Here is a 26,993-nt window from a genome sequence, read left to right as displayed (position 1 = left end):
CAAAAAAAGCTAATAATAAAGTAACAGACTACAGCATTTTTGCTATTGTACTCAATGTAAAACTAATATAAAAAGGCCATTTGGTGTGCCAGGAAACTACAGTGGTGCCTTTAAAAAAAGATGACTTTGTAATCATGTTTGTAACTTAAAACAAGCATAATGCTTCACATATTAACCGAGGGTAGTATAAAATGGGAATGCAGATATTTAGTACTGTATTGAAGGCTCAGTACTTCCCTCTGCCTCTCAGGATGCCACCAATAATTGTTCTTCACAGAGGAAAAAGAATATAAAGTATGCCCGTAAGTACTGTTACACGTATTATCTACCTACACGTGTTACTGCAACGCTTGTGTTCAGATAGTCTTTGCTTGCAGGATAGCATCACAGCCATAAATGCTAACTGAGCCTATGTGCCGATAGTTTCCCATTGTATGATAGCATTGAGATACAACAGTATTCATGAATTATTTTAAACTCACAACATGTACCTCATCTTTGTTTTATATTTAAGTTAACAGTGTTTATTACGAAACAGTCTAACTTTTGCTCTAACTGTCCTCAAAAGCGATCATCCAGCCGTATTTGTCTTCTGCTTCTTCATTTCTCGCACAGTGCGGAAGGCTCTGATGGCCAACACGGCCCCGAAGATGAAGACAAAGACGCCCAGCACGCCGAAGAGACCCACGGCAATGTCCGCACCATGAAACTGGCACTCGAAGCCCTTGTGACCTCTGCTCTTGTACATGCGCTCCCTCTCCTGGCAGATGGGGTGGTTGTAGTTTTCCTGCAGTTTGATAAAGAAGAAGGCCAGAGCAGCAATGTAGCCCAAACCGACAAGAAGGTTGATCGGAGCTTCTACCAGCAGCACGGGCGGCCTGCGGTAAGGCACTCGGAAAACCCCCAGGGCGAGCATGGCCAGAGCGTAGATCATGACTATCCCGGCGCACGCCATGGCGAAGGCGTACGGGGGCCTCTTGAGTTCATTGAACAATTGGTCCAGCTCCTTCACGCGTTCCGCTTCGGCACCTTGGAAGGCACCGGCTCCGCCAAAGTGATAGTGGTAGATGCCGCCTAGGCTGGCTAGGTCACGATAACCGCCATTGTTGCTGTGAGGCACGCCAGCGCAGATAATGAGCAGAAGATTGACAAACACCTGCATCAGCTGGCAAATGCCTACAACAACCAGGAAAAAACAAAACAAAAACTAATCAAAAATACACAACTTTGACATTGGGAAAAAAGGGAATGTAGTTATGGATTGTGTGTTACTTATTTGGCAGACTATTGATTGCTTCCGCCCTACTGCAAAGAGAAGAGTCTAAAGACAATTTTATTGACTATAGTAGATGCATTTGTTTGCTTCAAAATTCTACACATCATCTTTTCCTTTCGGCTTTTCCCTTCAGGGGTCACCACAGCGAATCAGTGTCCTCCGTTTTCAGAGGTTTGATTTGTATGTTTGTTTTGGCCAAGCTTTTACGTCGGATGCCCTTCCTACCACAACCCTGTGTATTTATCCGGGCTTGGGACCGGCACAATAAGACGCTGGCTTGTGTCCCCTTGTAACTACAGAACAAACAACTCTATGGTTAATGTATATGCTACGCTAATTAAAATAAATGCTAACATTCTAACAGTTGATATGCGAACAAAAAAGCAATGTTTCACTACCTGGTGCTTTCTACTAACTTTGTGACTACTTTAGTTTCTGTAGATATACAGCTCAATCCTTCAAGTAGAGAAAAATAAATGCATCAAAAATTAAACCTCAAAATTCGACACATACCAGGCCATAAAGTCAGTGGACCCCCATACTCATACACTGGCACAAGGATAATCCCATATTTCCCCTTTTTTCTTGATTGTTCAATATATATTTTTATGTATTTATTTGTTCTTTACAGAGGATTTCCTTGACCATTAGATTTTTTTTCCTTCCTTACCACCAATGGATTTCCGTGACTAGCAGTTACACACAATTTTTTGCTCTTTTGGGTGCAGCCCAATTCCCATCCCCCGAAAAGTGAGGAAACACCTATTTAATGTTGGAATAAAGCGGTGACCTCAAATGTATAAAGGAATACTTTCTGTATGCACTATTGTATAATCAAAGCCCCAGATACAGAATGAAAGAAAACCCAGCAAGTGGCTACCTGTTTTGCATACAAACAACATAACTTACCTCTACTGGTGAGGATGTATCGCAGGTTGTAAAGAGCTTGTTGAGGTTGTTGTTCCCCATATTCATTGTTGGAGTAATGCACTGACGGCTGTGCATACCTGTGAGTAATATCACATCAAAATGAACTGTGGACTTTTGGAATTTAGCCCTCAAACATTTTTCTTTGAAATGAGAATCATAGCAATTTAACACGTGATTAATCAAGCTATCAGATACAATTTTATTTTGCATTAAAAGAAAGACAATATCAACACTTATTATAAAAACAAAGTGCATGTGAGGCACAGGTGTTATTTCCGTCCACTCGGGGTCACCCCCTTTGTGTTCTACTTTGTAGTAGATATCTGTGACTTTGAGTGATTTTAAAAGGTGTTGCCTGGCCTGGTGAGTGACATGAGGGTTAGCGAATTGCATTGTAGATTTGTGACCTCAGGGGAGCGGCTGGCTGTTAGCTGGGAAACGATTCACTAATCTACTATTTAAGAGCGCGATTGAATGACTGAGTGTCATTTGTGGGCCTTAGCAGCTCATGCATGAATGTGTGATTTAAAATACACTGCCAGTTGTGTCTATCCTTCACCACTTGCTGGTGTATTACAATATGTCCTAGCTAGCAGTGGTGACCTACGTATATTAAATTAGCTAAATACTGGGAACACCCTTGGATCAATGATTGTATGCTCGCTGTTGTGTAAAACATTTATTCAGTAACATTAGTTCCTTTTGGAAAAAATGATCCCAGTTTAGCTTCAGTCTAATTGGCTATGGTATGAATGATTTTATGACTTTAACCGTATGAACTGAATGAACATTGCCCAACTGCTTTACAGTCTATGTTACTAGATCTGGTTGCTTACAGTGTGGAGGGTCCTTCATGGTGATCTCTGAAAGCAGGTTGACGTGCACTTGTCATATCCCTCTGTCTAGGCCTCCTGTCACCAGCAGCGCCTCTCTCACCGGCGACTCTGGGCTTTTCTCTGTGATCTCTGCTGTCATACTTGTCAAAATGATCTGCGCTGTGAGAGGAATCCTTGTCCTTGCTCTTGTAATCTGCGTATGCATCACTTTGAGGGTGGTGTCTGCCCCTTTCTGGCATCTTTAATTGAAAACATACATTCTAATGCAGAAACTGTTGACTGACCGCCCATAGTAAACCCCATAAGGCAAGATAAAATAAATAAAACAAAACTACACTATTTAGCTGCTGTGTGCTTTATGTTATACTATTGATATTATAAAGTTTTACTAGATAACATAATTAGAAATGCCAGGAGCGTGCTTGCTTCGCTGGTAGTACTACTTGTATGGAAAGTATGTTTTTATGCACATAAATGTCGTACTGTATTGGAAGACAGTATTGCAACAAAATTATAAATGAGACAGTCATTCCAGAAGTACATTTAATTTTCTTACTGGTGGGGCCAAAGTGCGTAGCAATACAACCATAATATGGATATCAAAAATATCTAATCTAAAATCACGCAGCTGTCCACCCCCCCCCCCCCAAAAAAAAAAAAAAAAAACAAAAACAACAACAACAACAACAACAGGAATTTGGAAAGCCTCAATTTGCTCTTCTTTTTTGATCTACTTAAATTGTGCACGTGTGTGCAACAAATGTCTAGGAAGTGAATTGTGCAATTGTGTAGACATCAAGAAATGTAGAACGTTGCACAAACTGTTTATGCGCATTCAGTGTAATAAGTTATTTCAGGTATGCAGCATTTTCACTTTTGTTACTTTCTCGCGAGTCATATTAGTGTCCGGTGTCTCTTTAAGTAACAGAAACTTTTTTTAATCGTTTCCTACCTTCTTTCGTGTGCAAAATACGTTTAGGGTGGTATCTTTGATCGTTCCGAAACGAAAACTTGAACCTTATGTGTGCGAAGCTTGCTTCCGGGTTGGAACGCTCACCTGTGGTGCACCGCGCCCACTAGATTTCGATCTCCAACTACAGTATATTTGTAGAAATTTATAACTAATAAGACTTTGTTGTTCCCAGTTTGTGTTGTACTTAAATAACAAAGAGGCTTTGTGGGTGCTTAAATTTGAAATACTTAACATTTACTGTCTTGTCTTCAAAAGCAGAAAAGGCACCTGTCACTCACTCTCGAAACAATCTTTATACATCGATACATTTACGAACAGACCACTTGTTATCATTAAATGGCCGACATTAAGAGTATGTAAATCGTATCAAATACGTCGCACATGGTTAAGACTTTAGGTATTTACGCGGTTACATGACAGTGCAGCGACTTTAGTGCTTCCGAGTCGCAAATCTCGTTGAAGCAGGTGAATTTCAAAATACACTTATCAACGATTGTAATTATGACATTGAATATGTTTCTGATTTTGGATAAATGTAAGCACCACCAATCTGATTATGGCTCTGTTGTTTTGTGCGCAAGCATCTGTTACTTAAACACTGACAAGGATGCCATGTAAAGATTTCCATACTTTATACAATGCTTTCAGAACAATGCAGTTTCCAGAACATTGAACATCCATCCATTTTCCGTACCGCTTATTCCTCATTAGGGTCGCGGAGGGTGCTGGAGCCTATCTCAGCTGTCTTCGGGCACGAGGCGGGGGGCTCCCTGAATTGGTTGCCAGCCAATCGCAGGGCACACAGAGACGTACAACAGTCACTCTCACACTCACACCTAGGGACAATTTGGATTGGTCAACTGACTGCCATGCATTTTTTTTGAGTGTGGGAGGAAACCGGAGGATCCGGAGAAAACCCACGCGGGTCCGAGGAGTACATGCAAACTCCACACAGGGAGGCCGGACCGGGACACGAACCGGCGACATCTGCACTGTGAAGCCGGTGTGCTAACCACTCGACTCATCTGGAAAAATCTTTTTTTTTTCAAACAGGGGTGGATGGGTACTAACACCGTTTGCATGTTGTTATATAACGTTACCCCTGCGGCGAAGGTAGGAGTTTTGCCAATAAGTGTGATTTTTTTTGTCATCTAAATCTCGGTAGGGCTTTGTAGATTCTGTGTAATACTCTTATTTTGGAGGCAATTCCTAACGGAAGTTTGTGCGGTTATTCGTTGTGCTCCCGCTGCACGACTACGACTCCCTTAGCCGCCAAGCAAGCGAAGAAGACGCTACTCAAAAATGGCGGTGACGGGGGTTGCAACGGCATGAGGTTACTAAACGCCTTTCACGTGGATCGGAAACATCTTTCTTTTGGGAAAATGTCACCAGCGTCGAATTAGGACCCCCCATCGAGGCGGCCACTGCAGAGTTCCTCCAACGTCTCCCCGGGAGAGTGTTCGTCTTGTCCGATGAGGAGAGCAAATCTCACCGGGAGCATGGCTTCTTGCGGCAACCAGGTAGTTAGCGAGCTAACGTTCCTTTTAGACCTTGCAGCCGAATCAACATTCAACGACCAGTTTTATTTGCGCTAGTCGTGTCGCAGCAATTAGCTGGCGGCACGGATATGTAGATGTAACTGAAACACTTGGCTCCTCCTGTCTTTGGAAGTGTAGTGTAGAAAAGTGCTTGCTAATGCCCCCACTAAGCCTCATTGCCACAGCACCAGCAAGCATGGTGAGCTAACAGGCCCCACGTTACTTTCGTCAGAGGGGCTTATGCGGATTTTCCAATCACTGGGAATGATTTGAACGACTATTTAGCTACCCACCGTGTTACTTTGAACGAAGAAGCTGCTTGGTGCCGGAGATTCAACTGACACCGAAAAGTGCTGCGTGTTTGCATGGCCCACCTGCTCTGGCTAGCTAGGGGCCTTCCCCGAGCGCATGTATCGTCCACTGCTTCCTTCTGCATATTTGCAGTTAACTACCACAAACGAAGCATTTTAAAATATGGTTGTTAAATTCGTTTTACATTAAAATAATACATTCTCATCTGGTAGCCAGCTAGCGGCCCTGCACAGGTTGCGAAAGTCGAACGTGTATAGAGCGTTAAAGTATTGAAAATGTTCGACGTCCCCTTAGAGAACATGTCAGTTGAACTGGTCTTTGTGATTGTATATGCTGCTCATTCTGTTTTATATTCATTGTAAGGGACTCATGCATTGGGTGTCATCGCTGTGGAAGTTGAGGGGAGTGGTGACTTGGCAAGGCGGGCGCATCGCAACTCTGAACTTTATTCGGGTTACTCGAGGAGACTGTTAACCCGAAACAAGGTCCATTTGCAGCCTCCGTTCAAAGTGACGCTGTGTTTGCGCGGTGGATAACTCCGTTGTGCAGGATAAGTTCATGCACAGGCTGAACACCATTTTCCCCGATTGGGGAAGTTGAACACGAATATTCTTATTGCAAGATTTCTTTTTTTAAACGCTTACAGCCAAATGCTTTTATTTCAAATATTTGCATACATAAGCATGTGATGGACAACTGCCAACAAATAATAATAACACAATCAAATAAAACACGGATCCTAAAACTATGGTGATAGCTTCTTGATTTAGTACTGTAGCAGTAGTCTTTAAAACAGTCTGTTTGGGAGGCAGCTTCAACAGTTTTTTTTCCCCCAACAATGTTTTTGAGACGTCTCGTTTAAAAATAGTCAAACTGCTTTCAAATTTGAGTAAAACCGAATAACATTTGTTTTTCAACATATCCCCTTTTTTCTCGGAACCGTTTCCTGAATTGATTGACAGTTTTCTGTGACAAATATTCACCTATAAACTAATATGGACTGGAATTCCAATGGGTTCACCAAGTTGATGCATTAAAATGAATGTGCCGTTTCAAACGTGCCTTCAAAAGCCGAGTTAAAGAACGAAAATGGAACTTTGCAAACACAGCAATCGGATTTGTAGAATTAACTGCAAAATCTAAAAAGTATCAAGCAACCACTCAGTTTTTTTAAAGTGCAGATAAGATAGTTTATCATTAAATTCCAGTGCAGTCTAAGGGTGCATTGTGATCATCTTGCAAAATGCTGACAGAAGAGTTGAGGAAATGTGATCATAGGGTTTCCCTCCCAAAGCGGAATTAAAAATCCTCTTGAAATGGGGAACAATGTTGGAGCAAGGCAGTGACAGCAGCTTGCAACTGAAGCTTCCCCTCTGCCCGGAGAAGGAGCTACTACGCAGAGGTGGCTGTGATTTGCCCATAATGGACAGAATATTCAACGTCCAAATTTCTGCCACACGTCACGCTGTACAATGTTGCACCCACAACAGAGCTTGCCTCAGGATATTCAGAGAAACATCAATTTTCTTGATTCTAAATCTTAAAAGCCGCATTAAGGTATAGCATTTCTAATTATGAACTAAAAAAAATAGTGTTGGTTAAACATTGAGTATGTTTACATGCAATCAATGACATTTTCAGAAGCCGACATTTGGCGACATGCGCTTTGACCGTCCATATAAACTTGCCAAAAAAAAACACCAAAACCCACATATTTCATGAAAAAAAAAAAAGAATTATTTCATATTTTCCAAGCAATTGTAGTTGGTTTGTATTCTGGCCTTGTTGCCGCTACAACGAACTTAGTGTTTTTCAGAATCATCCTTATTGCAGAGTATGTAGAACACACAAATAATTTGTTTCCGGTAGAACACGCTGCACTAGTATCATCCAAAAAAAATTGCAAAGATGCAGTAAGTAATTGTACATGCATCGATCCAGCTAAATTGCCACAGCGAAAATTGAAGGCCACCTTATTTTCCCACCCGCTAACTTGAATACATTGATTTTTACGTGTTTTTGAAATTATATTTGTCTCCGTGAATATCTACATGAAAATGTGTGTGAAGTCCGTGTGTCTGGTGTGCAACTTGCCGGATGTACGGCAGCAGAAGTAAACCAATATAGTGACGTGTAGGCAGAGCAAGGAGGAAAGCAACCACTTTACTACGAATAAAGTGCCTTTGACGATAAAAAGTAATAAGTGGAAATGATGGGTTTTTGCACCCTGACGTTAAATGTCACGGTTCAAATTAGGAGAACCCAATCGTTTGAAATTCACATGTATGCAGAAGTAAATATCTGCTCACATGTGAAATTTATACCACTGAAATTAAATTATTACTAATCCATATCAAAATGCTGTTGTGGTTCAGCAGGGAATTATTTGAGGAGGCAGCCAATATGATCCAAGAAGTCGACAAAAGATAACTGCTGGCGATTAGTCAACCTGCAAAATAATTGTTTGTTGTAGTCCCCGGTATGGAGAAATGTGTATAAGTATGTACACTTATGTGTCTATCTGTCTGAGTACAGACAAATATTTGCCCTGATCCATTATTACATTTTAATCTTCTCTACAAAGGTGTTTGCTTTGCTATTTTCGTATTAGTAGGTGGGTGTTAGTCCCAGTACTGAATTCTGCACCAGAAATGGTAATCTTTACTTCCATCCTCACACCGTCCACAGTTCATGGCAAGTGGTTATTGTCACTGTTATGACATGACACTAAAATGCAGGCACATGCTTGCTCCAGAGGTTGCAACAATCTCATTAGCACTGGAGCTCTCCCTGCAGTGGCAGGTGCGCACGCATTAAAGTAATAGAAACTATTTCAAAAGTATATTTTATTCATCTTGAATCTTCAAATCCACAAGATTACTTGAAATGTTTATACCATATGATAGCTGCGTTCGTATGCGTGCGCACGCCTACTAGTTTAAGCGGTAAAATAATGCAGATGGCTAATTTGCTGTAATCCTCAGTGGAAAGCAGCAGCGGAGGCAGCTTAGCGAGGTTCGCATGGCACGCCTACAGAGGAAAGCAAAGCGGCAGTCGCGTCGTTGTCATTGTATTTGCCGCCTGAAGCCATCGGATTACGCTTGGCTATTTGTCGTTTGGCGGAGTGCAATTTCAGCAATGCGGGGTGTCACGTGAGGCCCCGTTTGCAAAGAGTTCTATATGCTTGACTTGCACTTTCTTTTTTTTTTTGTGTGCCTCTCCGTTCATGTGCCGCTGTTTTAACTTACTGTGACGATTGAACCCGTGGTGCGGTTGGTGGGCGTTTGCTACCTTTGCACTTTAACTGCATGTAAACATTCTTTCACTGCACCTATGCCTGACCGCTTGACAAACTACAACCTGTACATTGACAAGAACACCATCGGGAGTTGTGGAAGGAATGACTTCATGCATTTCCAAGTTGAATCTAGTTAAACTTAAACTGAACAACGCCTATTTTCAAAATCTCTTGTTGAGTTTAAAACATTGAATTCAAAGTTGTATCCTGAGCCATTTGTTGAGCTGCGCCAGTAACCAGTATCACAGCTTTTGTACAAGAAAAGTAAACAATGGTGTGGTGAAGTATCCTTTTAAGTCGTCCTCGGTTTTGTGTGATAACTTGTGGTATTCTCAAGAAGCAGCCCTGTATTTTTAGTTTCACTTTTTATGTTGTGGTAAACACGCAATCTAGGTTATTGTTGTCTAAAACAGTATAACGTTTATACAGTGCCCCTAGTGTTCAAACTGGGACACCACATAACTTGAAACGCTTCATTACGTGTGACATTTGCGTGCAATGTCTCGAGGCTGTTAGAAAAACATGCATTTGGTTGTTCACATTTTCAGTCAGGGCAAGTTGTTCCTTTAAAGCAGGTGCCACCAATGCGGTGGGTTAAAAAAAGGCTCATGAGTGATGGGATATTGTGATTTTCTACACATTTTGTTGAAGTCATCATTTCAAAATGGAAATGCTGGCATAAATTCATAAATATGATGTTACGGGTTATTGTATCTGTTTCTGAATTATTGTGAGAAATGTGTTCATATAAAAGGGTATCCTTAATTATTAAACTTTAATAACCCATTCAATATACAGTAAAGTCTCGTTATATCGATATTCAAGGGAGTCCGAAAAAATATCGATATAACCGGGACTATCGATATATCCGACCCTGTTTGAATGTAATTTTCTCCGTGCGTGCATAGAAATAGTATCGATATAACCGGGACTATCGATATATCCGATATCGATATAACGAGACTTTACTGTAATTCGAGCAAATGTGTATCGTGAAGCTCTTCATTACTCAGTCAGTCCCACAAAAGTAGCTTTTGTGTTTTTGAATATTTGAGGGTTGTGTCAGGAAGGGCATCCGACGTAAAAGCTTGGCCAAAACAAACATGCGTATCCTACCTCTGAAGATGGAGGTTACTGATTCGCTGTGGCGACCCCTTGAAGGGAAAAGCCGAAAGGAAAAGAAGATTTGATAAAAAATAAATCATGTTTCTTTCATGATTACACAATGGCATTTGTGTACACTGTATTGCCAAGTACTAAAATCTAAGTAATTCTGTGTCTGTTGATGCATCGCTTGGCAGTACCTGACATGTTTCACAGTTGGTCGTACAACATTTAAGCCTCAGTTTGTCATTTAGTGAAGTGTTTGTATGCACTCTGTAGTCCATTGCTGTGTTCTCCCTGGAAAATAAAAATACTTATTAAAAAACGTTTTTGAACATTGAGAACTTCTGTGTAAGGGTACCACAAACACAGGAAGAACTCGTGTCGAAAGTTCCACACCAAGTGAACCATTTAAACCACGATAATCTTACATCAGTCTAAAGATAACACAAGAAAACCAGTTTTGGGCGGTTACTTGCAGGTTCAGACTTGAGTTTAAATTTAGGGCCTGTCATAAAACCCAACACTCCCTGCACTGAGCATCTTGAAATTTTTATTGTATTTTTTTTTAAACAATGCAGTAAATATTGGCCGACACCCCTGAGGGGACTTATTGTTTCTTTTTTTTTTGTTGTCTTTTTTATGTTCAGGGTTTATGTTTTACCTGACATGACTCAGCACTTTGAATTGATTTTACTGGTAGCTTCACTAAGCCTCACCGGAGTTAATCTTGATAATACAATACAATATTAACTCTTTACAAATATATTGTGTTTTATTTGTTCCCTTCAAAGCACTGTCATTTTGATTACAGCAGCGAATTACATGCACATATCAAATGTTGCCTGCCCATCAATCTCATGTTTGTATTGTCTCCACAGTATATCTTTGGAGAATTCAGCCCAGATGAGATCAATCAGTTCTTTGTGACTCCACGATGTTACGTTGAGGTAAGGTGGACCAACACATGTCCGAAATTGTTTTTGTGAGAAGGAAATGATTTTTGACTGATGTTTTAGCTACATTCGTATTGCAACATTGTGTTGGACCACCTAAAATGCACACGTCTTTGTATTTAGAAATAGGCACGCATTGTACATTATGGGGAAAAATCTTACAGCACACTGTCAAAGAAGAATGTTGCAAAAAGTATTTGGACAATGAAGTAATGAATATATAGTGAATTTATTTGGGGTGTTTTCATTGAAACAAAGCTAATTTTCTGGCTTTTGTACAATACATCGCTGAATTGTCATCTCGTGGCAGAGAATTGATTGTTGCAAGCAGACAAGCATTTTCCTCGTGAATACTTTAAACTTCAATTAAATTAAAGTCAATAACTTCCCAAGGAACACCCGATAATGTCACACTTGAGAATGTCTCGTCTCCAACCGTGCACTTGGAAAGTCTTTTTTCAGAATATGAGTTGTACTTTTTGGTGTCTTTCTGATGTAATGGTGCTAATGTGGGCTTCACCCTCTTCCTCTTTCCAGCTTCCACCATTCAATGACAAAACGCCTTGTGTCAGTCAATCTTCCGGTAGGCACATTTAACTTTCACTTTTCTCTGAATGCAATTGATATTTTTTGACAATGTCGAACGTAAATGAGTACACCTCCACTGATATGTTCGAAACACTTGATTTCCTTCAGAATACCCAGTCCCCCAAAAAAGACATTTTCAGACAAATTAAATTTAGTGCATACTCACTGTCCTGCATTTGTCAGAACAATCGGGTCATTAGCAAAACAACCGCGACTGACTTTTAATGTAATCACCGTTTTGAGAATGCTTCTGATTTTGCTGAGAAATAGATCCGCTTACTTTTAAGGTTATGTTGAACACATGGTCTCTCAAAGACTTTTTGTCATACGCCATATCAAAGCAGACTTTGAAATTGCAATACTATATTTATCCCAGGATTAGATGGTCTCAACAGAACGGGAAGTGGGGAACAGTACATTTTTGGCATGGATCTGTACAAAAATGTATTTGAATTAAAGACATGAACACATCAAGATCTTTTGAGAAAGCCCAAATGAAAGCCACCACTTAACAGCCACATTGGAAAAAAAAGATGCATCTGACTGTTGTTTTAACTTGATTTGTATTGACTATTTAGGAGGTTACTGCCCTCCTGCTGTACCATATATAATGGAGTCAATGGGACTGCGGGGTTGCGGTGAGTGGAGGGGCCCCGAAACTGTGGCTTGACTCACTGCTGTGCGTCGTGCTGTCAAACAACTAAATAATAAACGAATAAATAAAATCCAGCCTTAATTGCTGGTGGCTTCTTGTGCCTGTATTCTTTCTCTTGCCTGTTGGTCAAATCTGTAAAGCTTTGCATGCTCAAGATTGTTAATTAGCTTGTCTGCTCTTGCATTAAAATGCGTTTCACCTCTACGAGGCCCCAAGTTTATTTTCCATCTATTTGGGAAGAATTAAACCTAACACATTGAGCATTTTTTGGGATATTCCTCACACCCGTTGTTGACGTTTACCTGCAAAGTACAATTGCGGCGTGTGATTTCAGTCCTACTAATGGCCTCTCCGTTTGCCTTGTCTTATCTGAGCAGGTAACTTCAGTCTTCATGCTTTTTGACCCTTAAAGGACACCCGACGTCTCCGGACAAGTTGTGTTCATAATTTGTACAATGGCTTATAATGACTTCTACTGAGCATATTTTAAAAAGATTCCACCGCATATAGCTATATGTTACGTTTTAAGACTCGCGCTGAATATTCAGGAAGTCTTGTTTTTGAGTTGGTGACGAGTCCGTACGTAATGTCACTAAAGGAACGCCCCCTGACCGAAAAAAAAGACACATTGTAGAAGTCCTTCCATCACGTCAATGTATTTTGCTGTATTGTTTGGTCTGAAAACCTTGTGTTACACCTAAAATCCGCCAGAAGAGGGTGTCCAAGCTCCATATAAGGAATTTATCACCCTGTGGAAACGGAGGTAGCCACAAGAGGTCGCCATTTTGTGCCTCTTTTCTGGTGATCGTTTCTCCCCAATGTTGCCTCAAGATGGCATGGAATAAATTCTTTAATCGATTGCAAACATATATGCTTCCCTCTTCAGAACTATTTGAATCATTCATAACTGGAGGTGTAACAAGAAAGCATATTCTCCGAATCTGAAGCCATTGTTTTGATTCTCAAGCAATGCAAGACGTCTTGGCGTCATTTTACAAACTGGGGGCGGGACTTTCTGAAAATGCCCAATTCGCAGCTCAATTTTTTGCAGATTTTGGACACATTTTTATTGGTGTTTTGCATTTGAATAAAAATATACTGCGTGTTTTGGGTATTTTAGATGCTATGAAACGTTTTTCTGATGTCAGTTAAGAAACAAACAAATGACGTCGGTTGTCCTTTAAGGGACACTGCTGTGTGTACTCTGCATTACCCGTTTGCTTTGTCGCTACAATGATGTTGTTTTCCTAATTTGCACGCACTATTTCCTGTTGACTTTTCTATTTGGTGCCTCACATTTACACACCACTATTCTAATTACAGAAATGACTTTAAAAAATATTTACACATTTCAAACTCAACATATATATTTAACTGTATACATTCAAACCACTGGACACCATTTATCAAACTGTTGTCATAGTTGGGATTAAAAATAGTGTCTCCAAAAAAAGTCTTCACATTTCTCATTTATGAAATACATGAAAGCCTTCTCGAGAGTACTTTTGGATTCTTTCTTATCTTTTAGAATGCTGTTCAGATAATTGGGTCTATTCCATCAAATTAAGGTATAAGTGGGTGCAGAATGGATTGATAAAATAAAAACTAATATTTAACAATTTCAAAGCAGGTGGATTGTTATTTAAATTTGACCTTTCAAGCAATTGACACTTGAGCGTGGTGAATTGGCACAGACCAAAAGAGAATATAACAGACTTTATTAGATGTGCCAAAAACTAAACGGAGGGGATTGTGTATTGTATTGTATACCAATACTCAAGTGATGTTTTTTTTCCTAAAAAAAAATCAAATAAAACTGCAGCCCACTCAGTCAGTTGTGATTCATGTCTGTTTGTATTATACTACCCCCTTGTGGCTAAAGCGTGCATAACAACTGTAATGGCAAGTTAGCGCCGTACTAATTGTGATTCTGCTATGCAATATTGCTAGCACAAGTTTACTACATTTGTGCGCAAGTCTGTGGTATGGCAATATGTAAAGAAGATGCACGTCCCACATTTGACGCCGCCGCTTGTATTGATATAGCAATGCAATTAAATGAATCATGTAAAAACACCAACCCCAGGAAAATAAGGGGCGACAAACCCCTCCCACAAATTTCAGCATTAAATTGACTCATTACAAACTTTAATTACTACCAGTACCACAACTTGATGTATAAGAATCTCCACATATATACAGTGGAATTTCCACCCAAAATTATAAGGGCTTTGGGATGTTGATATTTTGGAGTAAATTTAAAATGACTTGTAAATTTTGGGGTTTCATTCACTTTATGCTCTAATCATCAACAGAATTAAATTAAATACAGAATATAGCGTTCCTTTTGACTCTCTGAATTTAGTTTTTGAAAAAATAAAATAGTTGACTCGACTTCATTGAGATGCGCTTGTATCTCTGCCAGATTGTATAACAGTTTTTTTTTTGTGATTATTCTTTTCGAAGCTTCAATTTATTTGTTCACATTACCTCACAAATGTGTCTAATTGATTTTATGTCTGTATCATGATTTTTTTCAGGTGATGACTATCAGCACATTAAATTTGGCGTTGATGAGGTCATGGGCACCAGGCCCATCAGTGGCGTGAACGACTCTTTGTACAAAGTGTCGAGCACCCTGAACCCACAGGCTCCAGAGTTCATCCTGGGCTGCCAGTCGGCCCAGACAACCCAACAGACGACGACTTTGGTGGGTGACGCCCCAGGTACAAGCCACTTCAACTCTGAGGATGGGCCCGAATCTGAGGCATCGGCCCTGGACAATCATCATTTGTGCCAGGACATGGACGGGATGCCCGGTGGTCCAGGACAGCGAGAGAGGAAGAAAAAGAAAAAGCGGCCCCCTGGGTACTACAACTACCTGGACCCATTAGCCGGCGGCAACAGCATCGGCGTTGCAGACGGGAGGCCTGTGACAGCACTGGTGAATGGACACGCGATCGGCATATCGCAACACGGTGCAGAGGATGCCGACTGTCAGACTATAGCGGGGGGCGGCCTTTCCTCCCTAGGTGTCGTCTCCATGATGACAGCTCCTCCGACGGCCAAATCCACTGCCATTCAGAGAACTTGTGATAGCCCCGATGACTCGTCATCGGATTTAAAAAGTGGGGCCACCTCTTTATCGGATGGCACTATTTTAACTTCCCCCTCTTCTTCGGCCTCATGTCAAAGCAGACACGTGACGGAGGAATCAAGGACTGCAGATGAGCAGCCACATCAGTTGGCTCCACAGAGTCCTGAACTTTCAGGTAGTCCACGGAGTGCCCGCTCCAAGTCGCCTCTTCCTACTTCTGCTGCTACCACGAATGAACCCGATGGGGGGGAGGTGATGGAGAGTAATGGGTTCGCAGACTCTGGCACTCCGGTCGGTGCAGATGGACAACATGAAGACTGTGACAGTGATGATTTGAATCAGCAGGCTTCTCAAACAAAACTGGCAAAGTCATCGTTCTCGCCTGCAGTTCCTGCTGCGCCTACGACCAACCCACCCAAATCTTGGGCTAGCCTCTTCCACAACTCTAAGCCTCTTCCGGGCAGTCCTCCGGCTTTTGTGGAGGTTAAGAATGTCGTGGAAGTGGTTGCCCCTCCCCTCCTGACACCGGAGACACCAGAGGAAAAGCCTGTTGAGGTCAAGGAAGGCCCTGTCCCTGTATCAGAGGACCCTATGGCTCCTAAACTTGCAGGTATTCCACGAAGATGCTTCATGTTGCCGCTGTACAACAATGCACCCTGTGTGAAAAGCGTTTGATCAATTTTGGCTGCTCTGATTAAATTGACCTGATCGCTGGCTTTGGTTGAAATTAAAATGTTGGCACACCTCTGCTGAATATTGAACCAGGAGGGGCGTTTGCTGCTTATGGTTTTATAAATAACAAGAGAGATATGAGAATATTATTTAGTTAGGCTTTGGTTGATTTCAAAATATTGGGCTAATTTCTTAATTTTGAATATTTATTTTGAAGTTAGAAAGCATTTATTTTAGTTCGCTTACCCACAGAAAGCTGTTTGTATATTATTTGTTAAAACGTTTGGCAGGCAACGGTTTCCCCGAACTTGATAACCACGATTGCAATGTAAAGCGGCATTTGTATGTATTTTATCGCCGTGAGTAATACTTTACCGCACTTTTCTTTTTTTTCTACAATGTGACATTTCTTCACATTACTCAGACAACTTTGGCAAACCAGTAGCACTAATATGTTGCGAGTAAGACACATACACCAGTTCTGATCCATCTCTGACTAGCAGTACTCGTGTGGTTCTTCATGTTATGTTAACCCGTAATATTCTGCAGGAGCACACTCCAGCATTTACTCAACCTAAGGTTCATGTACAAATAGTCATTCTTCGTACAAGTTAACACGCTGTATTTTATGATACGAAGGATTTTAGTAGCTTCACTTGAGTATTTATTTTATCTTGATATTCTTGTCCTTTAAGGGTCGTGTACTACTAGTATACCCTTTGTCCTCACTCGAGAGCTCACAAAGGGGTCAACTGCATCTTGCTAGTATGTTTGCACTCCCCACCGTGTGACTTCAGACTAGGTCAGCAATGTGACGATTGGATTGGATTTACCTTTATTAGTCTCACAGTGAAGAAATTTACATTTCACAGCAGCAAAGTTATGAACGGAAAGAAACAAATTTAAAAACATAATACAAGAGCTGCTGGAAAGGCAGCCAATCTCGCGGCGCCATAATAATAATAAAATAATAATAATAATACATTACACTTCAAGCGCCCTTCAAAGCTCTCAAGGACACTTTAAAGTCACATACAAGCACAGGTAGTCTTGAAGTCAACAAAAATAAATAAATAACAAAGAATATGACATTGACAATGAGTACTACAGTAGTAAAGCTCTGGACATTAACTCACAATGTTTTATGACACTTATTACTAGGAGCACTCAGTTGGCAGCGAGTTCAATTTGCCTCATTGGCTACATGTAGTTGTCCCACTCATGCCAAATTTGTCCCATTTGTGTGCAGAAATGTCATTCATCCTACTTGTATATATTCTCATGTATTGCATACGAATAGCATATAATAGTGTCATAAGTAAGACGGTTGTTTTAGTAGTGTGCCCTAGTCAGATTGCAGGTTCGCTGAATTGTTCTGCTGATAAGAGCGGGGGGGGGGGGGGGGGCAATAGCACTTAGCCCTTGCGCTGACATCAAGGGGAGTAGGTGTAAATAAAGGCTCTCAAGGCGGCACTTGATCTCGTCAGGGTCTTGCATTAAGAAAAGCAATATCGCTATGACCACGTGAGGGCGGTGTTTATCCGGGTATGTGAGCCACTCAAGAGAGCTAGGGGGAAAGTAAAGTTATTTTTGGTGGGAGGGTGGCGGGTTAGCGATGGAGGTGAGGGTCACATCTGGTAACACGTGTGAATGTTGAAATGGGGTTTTAGTTAATTCTCACTTGGAGAGTTTGTAATTGCTACAATTTCATACGGTTCCCGTGTACTGGTTACATTGTAGGTCAGATTTTTGTCTAATATGTCAGGTGAATCATTTTTGCTGCATGTTTAAAACCCGATAAGGTAACCGCTCACAAATAAGTAATTATGTCCTTTGGCTTGTTTTTGTTTTCATGTTATTCATCTGGAATGCTTGCGGAGTTGGAAAGGCTCAACGACTGCTTTCATGTTTCTCACTGTCAAGAACATATTTATAATGATGAACCCAGAACAAAACTTTTGTCTACATGTGCTTTCAGTACAAAATAATTGCGGCAAACCACACGGGTCTCGTGATTTGAGTTATGACATTGTTGTCTCTTTATGGTCTGTGTGGTTATCCAAGTGCTGTCAGGCTTTGTTTTATGAGTTATTTTTACTTAACTGAACGAAGAACTCAAATTGGATCAAGGGTCCAAATCACTACCCTTGCCCAAATTCACAATGTCACCCTGTCCACGTTACCATGAGAGCTGTGTTCTCATGACAGTCTCCCTTCCTAGGCGTGGAATAGCATCACCTTGTTCCCGTTCACACGTCTCTTATGTTGCTGTCACAAGAGACACAGCTGGAAAAAGGGACATGTTCCAAATCGAGACACCCGATTGCATATTACTATGATTGTGCAAGGATTCTGCCTATTTAACATTGTCTGTTTGAATCCCCAGAACTTATTGAGAATGTGAAGTTGATACACAAACCAGTGTCTTTGCAGCCCAGAGGACTCGTCAACAAAGGAAACTGGTGCTATATCAACGCTGTATCCTTTCGTCATTTACCTTCATGAAGGTCTAATAGCACCATTTGCCCTTTATTTTTGCACTGGACAATTAACTCATTCACTGCCGAATTTATTGGGGAATTGAAAAGCATGACGTGAAGAGCCATTCCAGAATTCTTTCAGGTTTTGGTTTTTGTTGCGGGTCTGCCGACAAAGCGCTAGTCAGACCTTTGGCAATGCTTTTCCCTCCCACAAGGCGGCAGCATTTGCCTATTTATTTAGTTCTTTTCCTTTTTTTTCTCTTTATGTTACTTCCGGGTTCAGTGAACTCTGGCGCGTGTGGCTGCCGCTGCTCTCCCGCACAAAAAATATCCAGTGACTATAAAGTGTCCTTGAGGGTTTTAAAAGGCGCTTATAAATGAAATGTATTATTTTTTTTTTTATTATTATTATTATTATTATTATTATTATGTCCAAGTTAGCGCGTTGTTACACCTTTAGCTTTTGTTAAAGTGCTACATAAATCAATATGTATGTATTGTATTTAGTACAGCCACCCCATTTCAAGCTCGGATAACTCCAGACCCATATTGAGTCTAAAATTTCTCAAGCTGAATTGGATGTTTAAGTAGTCATAAAACTCAATATTCTGTGGGTCCTGCAATATGAGTGAAAATGACAAAAACCCTGGCACTGGAGTGGACACATTTTCGCACGTCTGACAGTGAATTAGTTAAAACTTGTTAACTTTTATACATTTACCAAGGTAGAGGTTGCTGTTTGAATGTTTTGGCATTCCACCAGATGGCAGAAGAATTCACTTTTGTATCCTCATGTTGCCATTTATTGGATTGGATTTGCCTTTATTAGTCTCGCAGTGGAGACATTTACATTTCACAGCAGCAAAGTTATGAAAGGATTTATACAACACAACCTGTATGCCCTGCAGATAACGTGGTGATTTTTCTACTAAATTAACATGTTTTTGATTGCAGGATGTTTTTAATGTTTTTTGTCTGGTGGTGCACCGCAAGTTTTTTTTTTTATCATAAAATCTGTCCTTGGCTCAAAGATTAGGAAAGGCTGGTCTCATGAATCATAAATGAGATTTTTGACATGCCAGTTTTTCTTTCCTGACTCGGAGCCCCCACCCCAGACTCTCCAGGCCCTGATCGCATGTCCTCCTATGTATCACCTGATGAAGTCCATTCCTCTGCACAGTGAAACACAGAGGTCATGCACCTCCACACCCATGATACACAACTTGTGAGTAATGCATCTGCCGATGGTTTCGATGACGTGCTTTGTTGACCGATTGCTTTTTCTGTCTGAATCATCAAGTGTGAAGCTGGTAAATGAGTTCAACAACATGCCGGTGCCACCTAAGCCCAAACCAGGTAGGCTGCTTTTCCTGACGATGATATTACTTCATTTCTTCTCTTTCCAACACTGACCCAATGTCTTTGTCTTGTCGTCAGCTGTTGGTGATAAGCTGGTGAAAGACATTCGGTCAGGCGTTCCCTTCGAGCCGACGTACATCTACAGACTCCTCACACTCATTAAGTCCAGTCTCTCGGAAAAGGTAGGCAACCTCAAAATCTCTGACTTTGCTGTATTGAGGTGTTGTGTATTTGCTTCTTTCATGCTTCTTCTTGGGAACATTCCGTCCTGTTGCCCAGTGTTGTTAGATTGCCAAAATTTACATTTTTAATTAGGACGGGAAAAATAGGCATTGAATGTGCTGAAGCGAACAATTGTCAAAAGGTGTTTTATGAAAACACAGCAAATTTGCTATGTGCCCACACCCTGACCTCGAGATCTATGGCTGTCGGCATTTTGAGTGTTTTTTTTTTAATTGGTGCCGATGATGTGTTGCCAGGGTCGACAGGAAGATGCAGAAGAATATCTTGGCTTCATTCTAAACGGGCTGCACGAAGAGATGCTGGCTTTGAAAAAACTAATCTTGCCTCAAGAAGAGAGTAAGCGCTTTTCACAGATGTTTCTGTACCACCTGGGACACTGAAAATTACTGTAGAAGTCGGAAACGTTCCATTGATGATACAATGAGATGGCCGTTTTTAGTCAATGAACAGTCACATGAGCATCTCAAGTGTTTCCCCTCATTTATTTTGAGCAGAATACCCAACACCCAACGGTCCCGAGTCATTGCCACGCGTAGAGGAAAACGACGTCGACAAGGATGAAGAGGGCAGCGAGGACGAATGGGAGCAAGTTGGACCCCGCAACAAGACTTCTATCACTCGCCAAGCAGATTTTGTTCGCACGCCCATCACTGACATATTTGGAGGACACATTAGGTACGTGGACCAAACCAAAACCAAAATAGGGGTGCTGCTTTTTTGAATGTGTCATGAGACGGCTGGCGTGTGGTATCCACCCACAGACACACTTAAACTCTGGCCCACTTGAAAGGCAATACTCGAGTGGGTAAAAGTGGCCTTAATAACATGTTCTATGATCTTTTAGTCTGGTACAGGCCACATTATTTTCTCAACATTGTTTGGAAGCCGAAAAATAGAATGCGGGGTTGTATGTTTGTCTGCTCATTTGCTCACTGTGGTTATTTTGAGCACTCGTGAATGTTAGCGTATTTTAGGAAATAGCTTGTTGCCCAATGACAGTCTGAGGGGGGATTCCCAATTTTTTTTTACTTTTCTATTACTCACATCACTCATTCCAGTTCATTTGGATGTTTGTCAGATAGAAGTCAAGTGTGTTTGATTAAAGAAAGTAGAGTTCAGGATTTGCATGGCCAAAGGAAAGTCTCATTTACCCATTAATGTTCCAATAGGCTTCCATCAGTATCTAAAGATCACAGGACATTTTATTTTGAATTAAGACATTCTCTTCAATATTTTTACATTTTCACAGTTTCTGATTTTGTGTCAGGAAAAAAATGCAGTAAAACATTTCTAATTTAAAAAAAAACTTTTAAAAAAAAGTTTATCCCTCACAATCTTTACACGAAACAAGCTACACTATTGCAACATTGTTTTTTGATTTAACTCACCTACCAACCTCGCGTGTAAAATCCAAAAACCTTAAGCTCATCGTGTACTGAGCAGAGCGTTCCAAATAGTTTTGAGTTTTGCCGAGTACTGTCCCAGAACTCACGTGAGGTTTGCCATTGTGAAGTGTGCCAATATGACCCACCTCCCCCCAAGAAACCCATGGACAATCAAATAATAGTTATTTCTAGAACACTGTGGATGATGTTATCCAGAAAACCCCCTCTTGTGTGACGTGAGCTGTTTTTTCACATGGTTGGTGCTGTGCTTGTAAATCAGGTCGGTGGTCTATCAGCAGAACTCTAAGGAGTCAGCCACTCTGCAGCCCTTCTTTACGCTGCAGCTTGATATCCAGTCCGAGAAGGTCCGCACAGTCCAGGAGGCCCTGGAAACGCTCGTCGCCCGGGAGTCAGTCCAGGGCTACACTTCCAAGAGCAAGCAGGAGGTATGAAAGTACCACCACATGTGGATGCGTCGTCCCGTTAGACATCACTTGCATTACTTCTGGTACTATTCTTGGCCTGTACACTGACTTTTTGTTGGTTTATTTATTAGTAAAACAAGAATGCGACATTCTTTCCAACTTTTTTTTTGGTTGAGCTTTGTTGTCCTCTGATTGTTCTTCAACATCTTGGTGCTAAGGGTTATCTTTTTATATTTTTGAAGTTGATTTCAACCTGCTGCAGATACACGGGGTTGTCCGATCAATGCCTCCAAAACAGCACAAATGTTTTACGAGTCATCGCTTGGCAAGATCACAGTGTTCTCTTCTGTTCTAACATGTCGTCTTCGCTCTTATTTGCAAAACTTTGTTTTTCTTTTTTAGGGTATTTTAAGTTCCACACTTATAAATCCGCATCGCCCGAGCCGTTTTTATGGTCTGGGACAAATCCTGTCACCCTTGTACTGAGTTTTTTTTTTATTAAATGCCTTTTTATTCCTCGTTTCAGATTGAGGTCAGTCGAAGGGTGACTCTGGAAGAGCTGCCCCCCGTCCTCGTTCTCCATCTCAAGAGATTTGTCTTCGAGAAAACTGGAGGCTGTCAGAAACTCAACAAGATCATCGAGTACCCCGTTGACCTTGAAATAAGCAAAGGTATTACTGTTTTAAAAGAACACGGACCTCATAAAACCTTTATTGTCTGTTTTATTTGCCAGACCCCTCGATATAACAAGGCTTTACTCACATGTACAAATGTTGGATGTGAATGTATTTGGCACAGGGCCATACTGGGTACTCATTTCATGCCCTGATGTTCACTTTGGTGACAGCAATAAAACTGGATGCAACGTAACCAGTTTATACTTTGGCTTTTATGCGACATCTTGCAGACCTGCTGTCTTCTGGAGTAAAGAGCAAAGTTGTGAAAGGCCAAAGAACGTACAGACTCTTTGCAGGTGAGCTGGTGCTTTTAAGATTTGAATTTTGCAACGGGTCACCGTTTTATTTGACTTTGAGTTCCAATGCCTTGCTGAGAGCACTACTTCTCAGCAGTAGCCAGAAATGATCACTTTTCCTCCATTTCAATGATGTTTTCCCCGTCTCATAGATTCGGATCGACTGATAACGGTTCATTTGAGATATTCTTATTGACGTGTGAAAATTACCACAACGATGCCCCCCCCCCTATCCTGGACACAACGATTTATCAATTTTTAGATCTTTTAAAATAAATGTGTGCTTATTGCTACTCTGAATGGTGCGTTGCACTCAATGACCTATGGCTCACCTTAAACAGTGATTAACAACTACCCCACCCCCAACACCCTAAATTTGTACCAAAATTTTAAGACTGACCTGTAAAGGTAGCAAGGTATCGTAGGGTGTCAAGACTGTCATAAAATACAAGAGAAAAAGAACGTACAAGAACTTGGATCTTAAAGTCCCTATCAAACGAACGCTCAAACTTACTTTCATATACTTAACTAAACGGCAACATTCTCAAATTAACTCGTTCACTGCCATTCACAAATTGAAAATATGACTCAGCACTATTCCTGAATTTGTTCAGGTTTTGTTTTTTCATGTTTAGGTGCCGATAAAGCGCTGAACATGGCCCTGGCAATGTTTTTTTTCTTTTCCACATGGGGGAGCATTTCCCCTTTTCCATGTTAGCACTTTGTTCCAGCTATATATATAAAACGCTATATAAACCAATGTGTAGGTATTGCATTTTATTTTGGACAGCCACCCTTATTTCGAGCTCATATAACTCCAGACCCATATACTTTAGGAATTAACTCTTTTTTTTTTCTGATGAAAGAAGATAGTCTAAGGTTTCTAATGCTGTATTGAATATTTTTTAGTCCTAAAAGTCAATATTCTGTGGGTCCAGGAATTCGAGTGACAATGACTAAAACCCTGGCACTGGAGTAGACCCATTTTTGCACATCTGGCAGTGAATGGGTTAAAAGAGCTTTAAAAATCACGTTTCTCTTTGTCCCTGGCAGTGGTCTATCATCATGGTAACAGTGCCACGGGAGGTCATTACACCACGGACGTCTTCCACATCGGTCTCAACGGCTGGCTGCGCATCGATGACCAGGTGGTGAAGGTGATCAACCAGTACCAGGTGGTCAAGCAGATTCCAGAACGCACCGCTTACCTGTTGTACTACCGCCGTGTTGACCTCTTGTAGACGGGCACGCACCCTGATAACGGAGCGGCCGACAAGCATACACGCATAAGCTCACAAATACATGCCTAACGCAGCTCCCCTCATCCTACACGTGACACACAAACACGTGTGGAACATATGATGAACAGGAACACTGCCCGACTTTTTTCTCTTGCAAGTTTTTCCTCCTCTTCCCTTGTGTCCTCGCTTTTTTGAGAGCCAGCTTTTCCAGAACCTCTTCCCAAGACTAGACACAAGTTGCATTCAGCAAGAATTCCTTGCAACGGCTCACTCTTCTCTCTGCACCACTGCTGTCGTTTTCTGTTCCTTTTCCCTGACTTAAAAAAAGTAAAAGAATAGGCGGTGGAGAACTGCAAACTGGACTGTTGCGGGGGATATCTTCTCGCCACTGAGCGGATTTATCAGTGTTGGCCTTTTTCAATTGGCGAGCTGCAATGAAAAGGCCCGTTATTGAATGAGCGTATTGACCAGGACTAGCATCAGCATCATCATCATCATCCCAAGCCTGCTTGTCTCCTCTTCCTCATCCAGATACAGGTGGAGCCCTCACGCACAGCGACGGCTGGGCTACATGTAATCTGATGTGAACACTCACTTGGTTTTTACGTCGACAAAGAGTATCTAAACAAATTCTTTATTGTGCTTTAGAATTAAAGATGACACGCTTTCTGTGCATTATGCATATTTGCAACTATTTAGACTAAAATGTCCAAGAAAAAAAAGGAAAACATGCAGTCGTTATGGAGTTTGCTTGTTTTTAGATTATTTGCACTGGAAATGGCAACTAATCAAAAGATAGATCCCACTGCAAAAGCTGCCCTCGTTTACTTTGTACATTTCCTGTTAGATCCATTTGTCATCTCTGTGTCATCTCTCGACGAGCGGCTCGTCGTTGTGTCTGACCCACAACACCCATCCAATTCCCCCAAAAAGTCATCTTTGAGGCGAGGGGGCAGCCTGGGTTTCAATCTGGACTTTTTTCGCTGCTCAAATACAGGGGAGGGAGTCTCTAAAATGACACGTCTCAGCAACGTGTGTGGAAGGGTGCGAGAAAAAAAATTATCCGACACCTGTGCGCGGACGTCTGGACGCAGACACACTCGCACAAATGGAGACAGTGTTTGCTTTTGTTGAAGATCTTAATTGTAATTTTTTTTGTGTGTAATTCATTGTGATGATTTTTGTTTGTTCATGTTACTAAAATGAGCAGTTTCTGTTTTGGACGTTCCCAAAACTCTTCTCTGACATCCGCTTGCGTATAAATTGGATGTTTTCAAAGGAAATGACATGGGCTTAAGCACAACGATGAATAAAGATGAAGTAGTTATTTGCTCCATACTTAGTTCGTTTTCTCTCGTGAGCACAACCACTTTCACCAACATGCACCCCATTTCCAAGTATGGAACATTTCAAGTCTGTAAAGTGAAGACATTTTTTACATGTCTGCGATCAACAAACCAAGTCAATTTGAATAATTAAAAAACAAAGTATAAGAGGGTTTCTGATTTCCCTCCACAAAATAAAGCGCTTCTCCCTACTTCTGGATGCTGCAGAAGTGTTCACTAATACATAGAAGTAGACATGCTACAAAATGGAGGCTACTTTGTGTAGCATCTGATTCTATGCCTACACCTGCCTTCACGTTTAGCTGAAAAAGTGTATCAACGGTGGCGAGGTAGGTACTGCACCCCTTCCAATGAAAACTGAAATAGCCAAAAACACCTGATGGGATGTCTCAATACTTTGATGGTTATTTGAAAAAAGAATAGTGGATCTTGATGTGAATGCATTCCACTTGTAACCGTTGCCAATTTAACCAAAGGACACCGTATTGAACCCCTGCTTATTTTGAAACTTTTGTTTTATTTGTTGTCATACTGTGCTGCAAATTCTGTAGTGCTTTCTTCCCAAGCTGTGACATTGACCCTCATTTGCATATTTATTCCTCCAAGAAGAAAAGAATGTCAGAACATTTGGACTTTCTACAAACTTACGGCCGGAGCTTTCCGATTGCTTCATGTGTGTCTTTGTTATCAGCTCTTAACACTGTCTGCTGGAGTGAAACAACAATCTCTTGTCTTTTGCATTTCAATCCTCTGCCATTCTATTTTGTTTTGTTGTTCGAATAAAGGATTGTGAAAAAAGGACTTGGTTAAAAATGACATGAAGACAGACGTGTTGTGATCTTTCAAAAGGCTCTACAACAGACACTGCTGCGTGCGTGACTGTTTTGCCATGGAGCGAGTGCACTTGCTCCTGCGGCGCGGCTTGCACTCGGTATAATGGAAAGCAGACCCATCATTGAAAAAAAAATCAGCTTGGTCTGCCGGTTTTCAACCCTTCCTTCCAAACGAAAAGTAGGCTGTCCTCGAACACGTGAATGCTTTGCTCTGCGCCAGATCGTTAACACTCGTCAAGTGGAATAGAAAACATTGCACAAAAATTGTGATGACACACTTTGTCCTTTGTGGAAAAAGGCACAAATTTGACATCTGTGTGTCGGGACAAAAATAATCCCTCATCGTGGTTAGCTTGTACGGAGCCCCTAAGGGGACATCGAAGAAAAAAAAAAAAAACTTTGCGAGATCTCGCAAAACTTTGCGTTCCCTCGCAAAACTTTGCGTTCCCTCGCAATACTTTGCGTTCCCTCGC

The 26,993-nt window shown here is 41.2% G+C and overlaps 2 protein-coding genes across 4 annotated transcripts; one reads left to right on the top strand and one right to left on the bottom strand.

Moving 5' to 3' along the window:
• Positions 1-561: 561 nt before the first annotated feature.
• Positions 562-4,102, bottom strand: marveld3 (MARVEL domain containing 3). Its single transcript, XM_088991312.1, is given in 5 exon segments — positions 562-579; positions 581-1,176; positions 2,186-2,283; positions 3,043-3,281; positions 3,995-4,102. Coding segments are annotated over 4 exon segments (951 nt in total). The 5' UTR covers positions 3,995-4,102.
• A 1,161-nt stretch (positions 4,103-5,263) lies between these two features.
• On the top strand, positions 5,264-26,503 carry usp10 (ubiquitin specific peptidase 10). 3 transcript variants are annotated; one of them, XM_088992510.1, is made up of 15 exons: positions 5,264-5,535; positions 11,149-11,217; positions 11,761-11,806; positions 12,390-12,449; positions 15,007-16,173; positions 18,622-18,713; positions 19,831-19,940; positions 20,016-20,071; positions 20,153-20,256; positions 20,554-20,653; positions 20,812-20,992; positions 21,983-22,148; positions 22,654-22,798; positions 23,035-23,100; positions 24,154-26,503. In XM_088992510.1, exons 1-15 carry the CDS (start codon positions 5,488-5,490, stop codon positions 24,339-24,341), a joined length of 2,598 nt encoding a protein of 865 aa, XP_088848636.1. In that variant the 5' UTR covers positions 5,264-5,487; the 3' UTR covers positions 24,342-26,503. The 3 variants fall into 3 exon arrangements, with proteins under 3 accessions (XP_088848636.1, XP_088848637.1, XP_088848638.1); XM_088992511.1 differs by lacking the exon at positions 12,390-12,449 and having other exon boundaries at positions 5,265-5,535; XM_088992512.1 differs by lacking the exons at positions 11,761-11,806; positions 12,390-12,449 and having other exon boundaries at positions 5,466-5,535.
• The last annotated feature ends 490 nt before the right edge of the window (positions 26,504-26,993 follow it).

Source organism: Hippocampus bargibanti, linkage group LG03 (genome assembly GCF_051943395.1).
Source record: "Hippocampus bargibanti isolate YZ-2025 linkage group LG03, ASM5194339v1, whole genome shotgun sequence".
NCBI classification, from domain to species: Eukaryota; Metazoa; Chordata; class Actinopteri; order Syngnathiformes; family Syngnathidae; genus Hippocampus; species Hippocampus bargibanti.
The sequence above is the reverse complement of the archived record's forward strand: the minus strand, read 5'-3'. Positions and strand labels throughout refer to the sequence as shown.